This window comes from Kogia breviceps, chromosome 4 (assembly GCF_026419965.1).
Source record: "Kogia breviceps isolate mKogBre1 chromosome 4, mKogBre1 haplotype 1, whole genome shotgun sequence".
Taxonomy (NCBI): Eukaryota; Metazoa; Chordata; class Mammalia; order Artiodactyla; family Physeteridae; genus Kogia; species Kogia breviceps.
In genome coordinates, this window is record NC_081313.1 from 64,354,580 (window position 1) to 64,369,612 (window position 15,033).

Below are 15,033 nucleotides of genomic sequence, written 5' to 3' on the forward strand. Positions count from 1 at the left end.
ACTACCACATTCATATGAAATTCACTATGCATTAATTATGTTGGAGGAGAAAAGTACTGAGTAGGGTGAGAGAGATTAGGGAAGCACTCCAGTTATTTCCATGTTCCCTGCCTGCATTTATTTATTTATTTATAATATTTATTTGTTTGTTTATTTATTTATTTATTTTTGGCTGTGTTGGGTCTTCGTTGCTGCCCTTGGGCTTTCTCTAGTTGCAGTGAGCGGGGGCTACTCTTCATTGTGGTGCACGGGCTTCTCATTGTGGTGGCTTCTCTTGTTGAGGAGCACAGGCTCTAGGTGCACGGGCTTCAGTAGTTGTGGCACGTGGGCTCAGTAGTTGTGGCTTGCGGGCTCTAGAATGCAGGCTCAGTAGTTGTGGTGCATGGGCTTAGTTGCTCTGCGGCATGTGGGATCTTCCTGGACCAGGGCTTGAACCCGTGTTTCCTGCATTGGCAGACAGATTCTTAACCACTGCGCCACCAGGGAAGTCCCTCTGTCTGCATTTAATTTGTTGAGATGTTTTTTTTTTTTTATTGTTGGTTTTACTTTATGTAAAAGTATCAGAATTTTTCCTCTTTGGGAAAAATCTTGACATGTGGTTTTTCCAGAATTTCATTTTGAGGAACAGTCAGTTAAAACCCAAACAGACTGCATTAGCTTTTTAAAGAAATTTTAACTCCATTTTAATTTTGGAGACTTCACTCCTGCTGTCATATTATGAAAAAGAAAGAGACAGTGAATTATTCTGAATTTGCATTCTTTGTGTGTAGTGGATTACTTTAATTGCAATATATATTGATAGTCCTAGGTAAAGTGTTATGAGAAAATACTCCAGAGAGCAAATATTTAAAACATTCCTCTCTATGATCTAATTCTGTAGAAAACTGGACATTCTGGTTTTACTAGTTGGAAATAAGTATTCTTCCAAATATGCATATCACATTAACTGAGTTACCAGAAAACTAACCGTAGCAGAACTCTGTGTGTGAGTGATAGAAGGGGGAAAATGGGTTTCCCAGCTCTAAAGTTCAATTAGAAGAAGGAAACATAAAAGTATTAGACTCTAGAAAGTTGGGTTCAATTTAATTCAGTGTATCAAACATTTGTTAAATTCCCATTGATTTCCAGACACTGAGCTGTTATCAGTCCTATCTTTTTTTTTTTTTAACATCTTTATTTGAGTATAACTGTTTTACAATAGTGTGTTAGTTTCTCTTTTACAACAAAGTGAATCAGTTATACATATACATATGTTCCCATAACTCTTCCCTCTTTTGTCACCCTCCCTCCCACCCTCCCTATCCCACCCCTCTAGGTGGTCACTAAGTACAGAGGTGAACTCCCTGTGCTATGCTGTAGCTTCCCACTAGCTATCTAATTTACATTTGGTAGTGTGTATATGTCCCTGCCACTCTCTCACATCGTCAGAGCTTACCCTTCCCCCTCCCCATATCCTCAAGTCCATGCTCTAGTAGGTTATCAGTCCTATCTTTTAATGAGTCTACTCAGTGACAGAGATTTAGCCATAGTCAGTAAAGTGTTGACTAAAGGGTATGTAATAGACATTCATTCTGGTCACCTGATATGAGGAAATGATATGTTGAGATTATTAAACTATTCTTGTAGGTAAAGTGTTATCATGTACACCAACATGAATTACCAAATTTTGAATGATTTAAATGATAAAGTACAAAAACCAATAAAAGACTAAATTTTTATTGTATATATTGGGTGTCTTCTATGTATATATAGCACTATACCAGATTGCATTAGGGATCACAAAGAAACATAATCATAAAAATTATGATTTATTATTGGCCTGGCACTGAGCTAAGTATTTATGCTTATCAATTACATGAGGTTGGTACTGTTATTAGTTCTATTTTACAAAAGAGGCAATCTTGGCTTACAAAGATCAAATACATTGTTCTAAATAGTTATTTTTACTACAGAAACAACAGGAACTCTGAGAAAAGAAAAGACCAGCCAGGGAATGCTCCCTTGAGAAGTACTTGGCTGAATATGGGCTTCAGGAGCTCAACTGCCATGTTTTACATTATAGACTTTCAAGGGCCATTAAATTAAAAATGAAAAATTAAAATATGGGGAACCAACACAGGGCCACAATTTTTACATGTGATTATTTTCTTTTCACAAGTGTGACAGGTATGAATTCAACAGGACCAGTCTGTTCTGGTTCTTGGTTTTGATTGTCCTTCATGCAGTATGCCAGTAAAAGTGGAGAAACCCTAAGGCTATTTCTGATTTCCTGGGGAAACTGAGAGAAGCTGAGGAACAGCTAAGAGGATGTAATCCAGGTATGATGACTGACAAAAATGACGGTGGCTTCATTCATTCTTTCTTTTAACTAATATTGATTGAACACCCGTGCTATGCCAGCCTCTCTGTAAGGTACTGGGAACAGCTACTATCCCTATTCTCATGGAATCTAGTGAGGAGCCAGACATTAATTAAATGAATACATAATAACAAAATGAGTTACATGATCTGAAGGAAACATGGATTTTATGAGGGTCTGTAACTGAGGAACCACACCTAGGTGGCATGTCGGGGAAGGTTTCCCTGTGGAGAGGATGCTTGAAGTGAGACCTGAAAGATGAGAAGGAGTAAAACAGATGTGTGTTGTGGAGGAGAGCAGGGGAGGAAGGGCTTGCTGGGTAGAAGGAACAGTGACTACAAAGGTCCTGAGAAGGTTTTTGTGGCAAAAATGCAAAAAGCAAGAAGGAGAGTAGATAAGATAAGGCTGAGGGGAAGGCTGAGGATAAACCATGCACAGGGCCTTGAAGCTCTTGGTTGACAATTTTTATAATATTTAGTATTAAAGATATTGTTTCAGACCTCTTCTGGTCTCCAGATGAGGCCGGTGGCTAATTCTAAGGAGGTCAGTGGCTAATTCTAATCCTTGTTTTCCTACAAGGATTAACATTAACCATGTTTCCAAACCAACTTTATCATAAAGGTTTCTTCAATATTGTATTATTAGTAATATAACTATTAAGGTCCACAGTAATTGGTTATCAATTGACTCCTGCTGTGATCTGAGTTTCCAAAGGTGTAAAACCATAGAAATTTTAATGAAAGTTGCAGGAGGGCAATTGTTTCTCCATTATAGGACAGAAGCACTAAGTGAGGTAACTTTAAAAGTCACATCAAAAAATAAAAATTGGGCTTCCCTGGTGGCGCAGTGGTTGAGAATCCGCCTGCCGATGCAGGGGACACGGGTTCGTGCCCTGGTCCGGGAAGACCCCACATGCCGCAGAGCGGCTGGGCCCGTGAGCCATGGCCGCTGAGCCTGCGTGTCCGGAGCCTGTGCTCCGCAACGGGAGAGGCCACAACAGTGAGAGGCCCGCGTACCACAAAAAAAAAAAAATTAATTAATTAATTAATTAAATAAAATAAAAAATAAAATAAAAGTCACATCAATATTCACATAATGAATTCAGTTGCCATGGCAATAGGCTTGGCAACTGAATAATTTCTATACTTGTTTCTCCTACATGTGAATTACTTTTATATTCATGTCTCCATTATTGTTATTATAACAGACCTCAAATCCTGATAAAAACTGTTAAGACAGAAACCAAACAGATCTATCAACAAACAGAAAATAAACAGATTGACATCAGATATATGACTGAATTTTGCAGGTGGTTAACACACAGGGGATTAGAAACTCTATGCACACTCATTGAAGAAAACAGGAATTTGTAATCAGCTGAGCTTTACTTTTGTCCTGTATAAAATAAGAGTCCTGGGAGACACGATCGTAAGCTCCTTCCAGTTCTAATATTTTATCCTAACATATTTTACTTAAAATGTACATTTGCTGAGCCTATTAAGTGCCTTAAGCAAAGCCTGGCTTCCTTTTAGAAATGAGATTCCAAGTTCTGGACCCATCCATCCAATTACCCATCCATATAATCAGGAAGTTTTTATTTAATGCTTACTTATTAAGTGCTTACTAAGCTTCAGTTTACATGCTAATTGGCTAGGCAGGAAATAAAAGGTGAACATATAAGTACACAAAGTAATTACGGATTGTGCTAAGTGGTGTGGAGGAATTTGGAAAGGGTGTTGTGATGAAAGGGTGCAAATGTAAAGGAGGTAGTTAGGAAAGACTGCTCTGCATAAATGATATTTAGTGGAGGCGGAATGCATGGAAAGGGCCACGAGAAGAGTGTAAAGGCAAAAAGAACAGCAGGTGCAAAGGTCCTTTGCAGAGACTACATGGCGGTGTGGAAGGCAACAAACTGAATTCAGAAGCAGATATAAGAGGTGAGTGATGTATTAAACTAGACATTAAAGAGGTTTGTAGAAATGTAAACCAATACCACGTCTCTAAGTACATTTTTGTTCTTGTTGAAAATATAGTTATTTTACAATAAAAATATGTAATGGGTTTTTGTTCTTTTCAAATGAATTATTTTTTAAAATTTCACGTATGGTAAATATGGATAAAAGAACCAACACGAAAGCTTTCTGGGGGTCCTCGTTTATTTTATGGAGTAAAGGAGTCCTAAGACTAAAAGGTTTGAGAACCACTGGTCTAGGTCATTCCCGGTGTTGGATGAACAATCTCAATCATTACTTCCCAGTTGCGCAGGGCTTAAAGCTCTGTCAATACCCTTCCTTCTTCCTCCTCACCGATCAGGGGTCCTGGTGTGGCAGCATCCCGACCTCTGCCGTCCGGACCCCCGCCACCCCGCATCCCCACATCCCAGCCCGCTTCCCAGTTCCCAGACACACCACTCCGCAACACACACCGGGCCACGCCCCTACTCGGGGCTCCTCCACTCCAGACCCCCGGCACCCTGGGTCTCCCCCATCCTACGCTCCCCTTCCAACACTCCTACCCGCCAGGCAGGCGGCAGCGTCGATCCACTTGAGCAGCTGAGCGGCACTCAGCTCTCCGCGGAGGTTGGCGTGCGCGGGCTGGATGGCCTGGCTCACGCGCACCTCGCCGGGCGCCGGCCGCTCCAGCTCCATGGCCGGTCAAGAGTGCGAAGCAACCGGGCCTGGCCGCCGCCCGGCCCCCAGCTGGGCCCGCCCCCGCTCCAAAGGGCACCGAGCCGTTGCCACCCCGGCCCCGCACCCCGCGCCCTGCTGGCCGCTGGGCCGCCTGGTGCACCGGGAGGTGAGATTTAAGGGGCTAGGAATACCGCGAGGAGGGCGAAAGGGAACTCTCTTCTGTCTCAGAAGACACTGACTCGGGCGGCTGAGGTTGGCAAAACTGGAACCAGGCCGGGTTTCCACCTATAAAGGGGGGATAGCAGTATTTATCTCAAGAGGACTGTGCAGAGAATTAAATGAGATAAAGTAAAAAGTCATAGCGTGTGCCTGGCTAAGGTGACATAGGTGTTTGCCAAGTAAATAGTGAGGTTACTATCCATCTGAAGAACTTGACAGGTGATGGGGAGTTAATAATTAATTAGTTAAATGATGTCCAGAGAAATGTAGACCTTTTGTTTTAGAAGTTGATTTTAAAGTATTTGACTTCTTATTTTCTTTTTCCCTGGCTGTAGACTGCCAGGTAGGGTGGGCACTCACTCCTCCCATCCTGAGTTCAAAATCCACCTTCTGAGTATTAGGATAATATAATGGCTCCAAAAAACCCCGTTATTCATCTTTTTGTTATGAAATTACCTCCACTGCCAAACAAATGGAGAAAAGTTTTAAAAGGGCTGATCTTTGCTGGCACATCAGAAGTCACCCAATAAGGGAAGGCAACCTTTTGGTTTTAATATAGAGAATTTACCGTAAAACCTGTCAACTTGGACTTCCTTGGTGGCGCAGTGGTTAAGAATCCACCTGCCAATGCAAGGGATGCAGGTTCGAGCCCTGGTCTGGGAAGATTCCACATGCCACGGAGCAACTAAGCCCATGTGCCACAACTACTGAGCCTGCGCTCTAGAGCCCACGAACCACAACTACCGAGCCCGTGTGCTGCAAGTACTGAAGCCCTACGCGCTTAGAGCCCATGCTGTGCAACAAGAGAAGCCACCGCAATGAGAAGCCTGCGCACTGCAACGAAGAGTAGCCCCCGCTCGACGCTACTAGAGAAAAGCCCGTGCGCAGCAACAAAGACAACACAGCCAAAAATAAATAAATAAATAAATAAATAAATAAATTAAACAAAACCAGCTCATTACAAATGAGCCCAACAAATCCCAAGAGAATTTCTTCTTTATGAGAGACAGAATCTAGAACATTAAATAAGAGTTCTCATTGTCAAACTTTAGCACATATAAGCTGTTACACTTTCTAGAGCTGAAGTCAGTGACTCTACAAAGCAGTTCCCATTATGGAAACAGTGACACCAGAAAACCTCCAGCATGTTATAGAGCCATAGATGTCATATTGTGAGGGCTGGCTGCATCTGGGATGGGTGAGGGAATGGACGCCTGGAGAGAAAACCATGTGTCAGGCAGGCAGCTGATATAAAAGGAGCAGTTAAGATAGTAGAGCACCTGACTTGAACTCAGGGCTCCCGACTTACACAAAGTCTAACTGACTCCAATAAATCAGTGCTGCTTTTTTATCCTTGTGCAGATGGCCTGCCAAGTCCTAGCCTGGAGCATCAGAATGGAGATTCTGGTAATTTTGCTTCTCCTTTTAAAGATTTTGTTTTTTTTTAAATGTAAGAGAGGAATGAAGGAAACATGGACTTTATAACTTTTCAAAATCCTCTGAGTAGGTTTCCATCCCATATATGCAGAAATAAGAATTAGATGCATGCAGTTAGGGAAGTATGAAGTTTGACTTTTATAAAAAGCATGAAAATGACTCTTTTAAACAAATTAAAATGTGTGCTTCCAGGATGGTCCCCTCATGTGGTTATATGCTGATTTCAACGACAAGTGTTATTACTCATATCACTTTTGGCATTCCTCATTGGAAAGTGCCTCTAATAGCATCTTGGCAGATTAGATCATTGTTCAGCAAATATTCACTGCGTCTACTAATAAGTCCATGTGAGGCACTTATTGGTGTTGGGCTTGGCCACGTGACTTGCTTTGGAACGGAATGTGAGGAGGTAACAGTGTACCAATTTGAACCTAGCCATTGGAGGTACCACATGCTCCTGTTCTCAGGAACATCTGACCTCTGCAGTGAGAAGATGCTAGCCTGAGCTGCTGCCCCATCGGCATCTGGGTGCCGGGCTGAATTCACATATGGCAGAGCCATTCCAGCCGACCTGCAGACTTGCAGCCTGAAGCTGAGCCACACAGCAGACATGCAGACTCCTGAATGAGACATAACTATTTATTGTTGCATGTCACTGTGATTGGGGGATTGTTACACAGCAATAAATAACAGTTACATGCATGAATTTCATTTATTAACATTTTAGAAATTTTATTAAGTTATTGGAAATAAAGTATGTGTTTAGGTTGGGTTGTGTTGTTTTGGGTAAAAAACGGTGACTAAAGTGATAATAATATGTAAGTACTTGTGTATTTGCTTTATAGGTATACTTGGTGGCTTTCTGAAGTGATTATCTGGAAAGGGATAGCATGTGTCTGTATATGTATGTCTAGGAATGTTTGATCAAAGAAGCAGACACAGTACACAAAGTCACTATTGTTTTGTTATATATATTATCTCCTAATTGATGTCTTGATTATGGTTTCATAGCTTTTGTTGGTTTTGCACTGATTTTCATTTTCATAGCCTCTGCCTGAAACTACTGTTCTTATGTTTTTCTGAATAACATCTGCATGTGTGAACATTTGCTATATCCTTTATCTGTCAAAGATTTTTGCTATTATGTTTGAAAAAAAGGCTTCCATTTTCCATTTCTGTTTAGAGACATCTTTTGAAGATGAGCAGGCTGTGAAGGCAGCTTGATTTTAGAAGGTCATGCACAAGAGCAGGAAAGCTGATCAGGAAGAGTATGGAAAGTAGGATAATCACTAGAATAATAAGAACATCTTTAGAATGTTGGTGTAGGAGGAAAACTAGACAGTTGAACCCCGTCATTCTGGAGATGAGGAAATGAGGTGTTGGCCCTGGGTCACATTGCAAAGATAATGGTCAGGCTTTGAGAAAACTGAGAACAAGGAGCATGAAATATAAGAAAAGAGACAGAAAAAAGTGCTTCCCCCAGAAGCGGACCCTCCCACAGGAATTTGAGGGCAAGCAGTTTATTTGGGAGAAAACTGCAGAAAGCACCTGTAGGAGAGTGAAAAGTGTGGTCCTCAGACCAGCATCAGCACCACCTGGGAGCTTGTTAGAAATGCAGAATCTCAGGCCCCACCCCAGACTTGCTAAATCAGAATCTGCATTTTATTAAGATTCCCAGGGGGAGTCATAAGCACATTCAAATTTGTGAAGAACAGCCTGAGTTATTCCTGCCAGAGACATGGAGGAGATTGGAGGTTTCTACCCTCCAGTCCCCACCTTTCATTGGCTGAGGGCTGCTTCCCAGCATGAATTCCTCAGCACTTACACTGACTGCAGGGCAAGAGCCGGCTCTCAGGCAGAGCTCTGCCTCCTTAGGACGGGAGGATGCTGTCAGCTTGTACTGGAAACTGGAATGGCGAGTGCCGAGGGGATGGTGGCAAGGCACCAAGAGCCAGGATACTTACTGTTCTGAACATCAGGGGCAGCTGGGAGCCTTTTCTTTTTATGAGACGAATCTCAGGCAGAGGGTTTGGTCATTTAAAGTGTTTCACACAGAGATGAACTTTATTAGCTAGCAGTCTCTATCTCCACCTTTGGTAGAGGTTATGAAAGGCGCCAGGTCAGTGTTTTCAAATTCAAATTTATACGGATATGGTTCAAAGTTTAAATACAGAGTTCTTAAAAAAAAAAACTCAGTGTGTTTCCATATATTTCGGGTGCCAACTTCTTGCCTGGAGGGTCTATTTTGCTCCTGGACCCTATTCTTGGGGTCACGCTGACCTTGGGAAATTGAACTGTCCCATTTAGCGCCTGGAGCCTCAAGCAAAACTTTCTCCTGTTTGTTCCTGTGTCTTCCGTGGCCCCAGCTGTCAGACAAGCATTAGGTGTACAAGCCAGGTGTCACCTAATGCATGTGGAGTGCAGCACTTTATTTTTTGAACAAAAGCCATGTGTATAGAGTCCAATTTTTTCTCTTCCCAGGGTTTGCTTGGCCCCACCTTCATTCCAGGAACGGCTCAGTGGAACCCCCTGGCTGCCACCCCCATTGCTTGACAGTAGGCTGGACTCCAGGGATTGCTTTCAAATATGGAGCCAGCCTTGCATCTCTGGAATAACCCCACTTGGTCATGGGGTATAATTCATTTTACATGTTGCTGAAGTCTCTTTGCTGATATTCTGTTAAGGATTTTTACATCTACATTTTTGAGACATATTGGTCTCTCTTTTTCTTTTTTTTCTTTACTGTCTTTGGTTTTGATGTCAGGTTCATAAAATGAATTGGGAAGTGTTCCCTCTATATTCTAGAAGAAATTGTTCTTTAGACATTTGTTAGAATTCTCCAGTGAAACCATCTGAGCTACTCATAACATGCTACACAGCCCTATGAAGCGTGGGTATTCTTATAATTCCTATTTTATAGATGAGGAAACTGAAGCAACTTGCCCAAGACCACACAGCTAGGAAATAGTAAAGACAGGATTCAAACCCGATAATATGGCTGGAGTCTCAGCTAGGCTGAGAAGATGACCAGTGGGGTCAGAACCACACAATTAGGAAATGAGAGAGATGGGAGTTAACCCAGAGCTAACTTCAAAGGCCATGCCTCTCTTAGTCAGGCTACCTTCACTCATTCATTCATTCATTCATTCAATCAGTGCATATTTATTGAGTGCCTCCTGTGTCCCAGAGACTGTTCAAGGCACTGGATAAATGAAATGATGAGTGAAACAGATTTAGTCCCTGACTTTATAGAGTTCATGGTTTAATAAAATGTGCTACAAAAATGTAAATCATCCTAATACGGATGAAGCAGTGATAAACATGTATGGAAACTAGCTGATAGCTCTGGGCAGCTCCTCAAATTATATCCGGCAGTTGACCATTTACTAGACTGAAGATCACTCCTGATTTGTGTGTGTGTTTTTAGACAGTCACAAACTTACAGAAAAGTGGAAGTACCGTACAAAGACGTGCTTGTTGCTGTTGGAGTGTCACTGCTCCCAGGCCCTCACTGTGGACACAGCTCCGAAGCGTAAGTGTGTGTATATCTGTCTATAGTGGATTGAATGATGGTCCTCCCCAAAGATATGTCCATGTCCTACTCACCAGAACATATGAATATTAGCTTATGTGGCAAACAAAAAAAAAATATGATTAACGATCTGAGAGGAGAAGCTTATTGTGGATAATCTAGATGGGCCCTAAATGCAATCACATGTATCCTTATAAGATAGACACCAGAGGACAAGTCACACAGAGGAGAGGAGGAGGCAGAGGGTGGAGTGATGTGGTTACGAGCTAAGGAACACACAGCCACCAGAAGATGGAAGAGGTGGGTACAGATGGAGTGTATCTGTGCCTTCACCTTGACTCCTGACTTCTGGCCTCCAGAACCTTGAGAGAAGCAATGTCTCTTGTTTTAAACCACCCAGTTTGTGGTATCTCATTGCCCTGGGAAACTAATACACTATCTATAAAACCCCAAATTCAAGATTTTTTATTTTTGGCCGCTCTGCATGCAGGACCTTGGTTCTCTGACCAGGGATCGAACCTGCACCCCCTGCATTGGAAGCACGGACTGGACTTCCATGGAAGTCCCCCCAGATTCAGATGGATACATCAGTTCCCAACCACCAATGCAGGGTTCATTTTATTTCTCTTTCCGTATATCTCTAACTCCATTTTCTGACAATGAGAAGCCTAGCTTACATCCCACTTGGTAGATTGCCTTATTTGGTCAGTCCCCCTGTGTGTATCCAATCTACCACCTCCAGGTCATTATTGCCCTTGAGGGGCGCCCTCCTCACCAGCTCAGGCTCCAACGCCCAGCCGGGCCCTGTCCTGGGGCCACCTCCCCACTGGGCAGGCACAGCCTCCAGCTCAGGCAACCTGTGCATACACACGCCTGCTCGCCTCACATGATGGCCTTAGGCTGTGTGGCTGAGGAAAGCAAGAGGAAGGAAGGGGAAGGGGAGGGGAAGAGGCGGGCCCTGACTGGGTGTGCCGGCGCTGCCCCAGCTTGCTGAACGCCCTGCAGCCCAGCGCAAGCCCTGCTCCCCCTGGGATCCGCGTGAGCCCACCCCAGCGGGGCTAGATGTCGCTGTGACCCTGCAGCGGGTGGGAGGGGCCAGGGGCCGGCGCCCACTGAGACGCCCTCACCCTGCAGGACCAAGTACATCTTTTCCCACGAGGAGTCATCAGGCAGGACTTGGTGACCGGAGTGATGCTGGAAGGCTAAAACCAACTGGAGGTTTCGATACTTTATTTCATTTAGGAAGAGGCCTGTACCTAAACATCAGAGACAGTTCTTGGTGGCAAATTGGATATTTCTCCCCTATTATATAGGCATCAATCTGCTGTGAAGAAGCCTTCAGATTAAATTTCAAGGATGAAACAAGATTAGTCCTGACAGGTATATAGATCCTCAAAGAATGTGCAATAACTCCTCATAAAACAGCCTGAAAATATTCTTTCTGTCAGTTCCACACTTTGTAAAGAGGCTTTATGATTTGTGCTTGATAATATACTGCTTAAACTTTAAAATTGTTTAATACTAGCATGTCTTTTCTCTCTAAAGAGATTCATTCATCAACTATTTCATTGAACATGTTATCTTAAATATATAATATTGACCAGACACTGGGCTAAGCGCAGGTAAGGCCCCCGTTCTCAGAGCTCAGGGAGCTCTCAGTCTGGTATTTACATCAGTAGTGTGATGTGAAAAGAGCATATCATAAGATACTGTACACAGTGCCATGGGGACACGGAGAGGGGAGGCTCTCCTCTGCATGGCCATCCCCAGAAAGTGTTCATCACTTAGTCAATCAAGCAGCAAGACCTAAGCATCCTAAGCAAAGGGGAATGCTTTGGGAGTTCCCAGAACTGACTACATTTGGAGAACCAGTGTTGACAGTGGGCAGGTGCAAACGCTGTGCTGCAGGGCTGAGAAGTGCACCTAATGTTTGTTAAGAAGATTCTGGGGCTTCCCTGGTGGCGCAGTGGTTAAGAATCAGCCTGCCAATGCAGGGGACATGGGTTCGAGCCCTGGTCCGGGAAGATCCCACATGCCGCGGAGCAACTAAGCCTATGCACCACAACTACTGAGCCCGTGTGCCTAGAGCCCATGCTCCACAACAGGAGAAGCCACCACAATGAGAAGCCCGCGCACCGCAATGAAGAGTAGCCCCCGCTCGTGGCAACTGGAGAAAGCCTGCACGTGGCAATGAACACCCAAAGCAGCCAAATATAAATAAATTAATTTTAAAAAAGAGAGACCCTACTAAAAAGAAAAAAAGAAGAAGAAGATTCTGGTATGGCCTTGCCTCTGCTCCTTCCTTCCTTGTGGACCTTGGTTAAGATCTAAAATCCCAGGAGAGAGCATCTATCTGCTCAAGCTTCACTCATGTCTTCTCATGGTCCTAGGACTGGGGAAGGGAAGGGTACAGGAAGGGCAAAACCTGTTTCTCTTGGTTTCAATAGAGATGAGACAGGTGCCTGGAATTACTTTCTCACTAGAATTAAACCCACTGTGGGAGAACTTATTCCCCCAAAGGAAACTGATGTCTGGTTAGGAATGGAAAGGGAAGCAAGACAATTTTTTAAAAATTAGCAGTGACTTGTACAAAGGCATTCAGGCATGGGGAAGACAATGGGGAAAGGCAAGTCTTTGATAATGTTCTTCAGCTGCTGGATCAAGCCTCATCTGAAACCAACATACTTTGGAACTTTCCAATTACATGAACGGATACATCTTTTCTATGGTCCTTCTTCCCCCCTCTTTTTAAAAATTTGTTTGTTTAAGCCCATTTGAGTCTGGTTATCTGTCATGTGTAACCAAAAGTTTTCTAACTGATACATTCGCACAATGTTCTTACACAATTGCTGGCAGTTCTTTATTTTTCTTTTATTTGCTATGAAAATATTCATTTCTATTTATTTTTCCAGTCTCTGAGTGACATCAGTGCTTCTCATTTTTAGCTCATATCAGGTGAGTGATCCAGCTCCATAATATAACATTTTTATTTTAAGTCATTTTTCTCAAATAGGTGGTATACTTTTATAATGATGTTTGATTACACGCTTTGCAGCATCCTAATAAAACAAAGGCAACACACATTGGAAATAGTTTTTTCTTACAGCAATTTTGAAATCAGTTTTGCAGCCGTGCAGCTGACTGGGCTAGAGATGCGAAACCTCCACAATCATCAGTGTGTCTTTAAATCAGGCAACCGCTCGGTCCCCACAAGGTCTCAGCTGGCATGAGCCCTGCCTGGGTGCTGTGGGGCACGCAAAGCAGCATCAAAGAGATCCAGGTCAGTTCCTGTCCCTATGGGAGACTAGAAAAGTAACCCAACTTTATATAATGCTGCATTATCCTGAGGGGCTTTAGAACCGTTAATTAATTCACAAGACACTCTGCATGGGGGCAGCCACTATAATTACTCCAATTTTTCAATGAGAAAACTAAGGTCCAGATATTTACCCTGCATTGTCCACCTAATCAGTAATCAAATCTGAATTCCTAAGTAACTCTGCTTCTTGAGTCCCGCATCCAAGGCACAAACTACCCTTGCCATTTGAGATGTTATTTAGCTAAAATAATATGAATGTTTTAAACAATATCTTAATAATCATCGTATAGCATTTGAAAAGAAAACCATGTTCTATAATGTGGATATTGACATCTTGGACTTTTCATTAAGGGTTTTTTTTTCTCTTAATTTTGTAACATGCATAGAAAATCAAAGAGGAGAAAATTGAAATTAACTTTACATTAGATGACAGTAATTCATAGGTCAAAAAAATGTTGGTTTACAGATTAGAACTAATAAAGACAATTGAAACTAATAAAGATTTTAACAAATCTTAGAAAAAACATATTTCTTACCTGTTGGAATTATGACTATCTTGCACATTCTCTCCTCGATAGAATCACACATGAAGCCTGGGATATCAAAGGAACATAAAAATTTCCTTACTATTTTGCTCTTATTCTTGTCAGAATTTGGTCAGAAGTAGTTTTGAGGCAAACGACGACAATAATTAATATTTCAAAATCCTAATACAAACGGGAGTAGGGAGCCAAGAGGCTCCCGAATATTCCCTCAGCAAATGTTGAGATCTTACCCTGGTCTCATGGAGCTTACATTCAGCGGAGGAGAGATAGAAGTTGAACAAAATAAACGTGTGTGTGTGTGTGTGTGTGTGTGTGTGTGTGTGTGTGTGTGTGTGTGTGTGTGTGATGCTTGGAGAAAAAATGAAGCTGGAGAGGGATGGAGGGAGGTAGGCATGGCTGCAATTTTGCACAGAATAGTCAGGAAAACTTCCCTGAGACCCGATATTTGTGCAAAGGTCAGAAGGAAGTGACAGAGGAGCCATGAGGCCTCTCTAGGGGAGAAGGTTGTCTTTAGGACTGTTCACTAATGTTCCTGTCCTTCTTCTGGCCACATGGTAGGAGTATATCTCGTATCTCCCCGAGTATGAATTGATTTGACCAATGAGACGTAAGCAGTGGTGGGTGAAGGACTGTAAGGGTCAGGGCATGATTTGTTGTGTTCCCTTCTCTTTAGCCACTGGGGTCCGCATAGAAAAGGCCCCCTCAGGAGGCATCTCGATCACAACAGCATGGGCCAGGGCATACAGCTAACCCAGAGACTCTGTTGCTGTAACCCTGAGATTTGGGGGTGGTTTGTTATTGCAACATTGCCTAGGTTATTCCAATTAATGTATCAGTGTTCTGGATGAGGGGGCAGCAGTGCAAAGGCCCTTAGCTAGCGGTGTACCTGGCATGTTGGAGGAACAGTGCAGAGGCTGTGTGTGGAGCAGGTTGGGCCGAAGGGTCCTGAGATGATACCAGAAAGGTAATGAAGGGAGAGAGAAGTTGTGCAG

General features: G+C 42.9%; 1 protein-coding gene across 1 annotated transcript in view; it reads right to left on the reverse strand.

The window, feature by feature from the left end:
* Positions 1 to 5,007, reverse strand: part of ACOT12 (acyl-CoA thioesterase 12) — a 55,310-nt gene extending 50,303 nt beyond the window's left edge. The window contains exon 1 of the mRNA XM_059063313.2: positions 4,875 to 5,007. Coding sequence (XP_058919296.1) covers positions 4,875 to 5,007 — 133 coding nt within the window. The remainder of the gene's footprint in view (positions 1 to 4,874) is intronic.
* Positions 5,008 to 15,033: the final 10,026 nt, after the last annotated feature.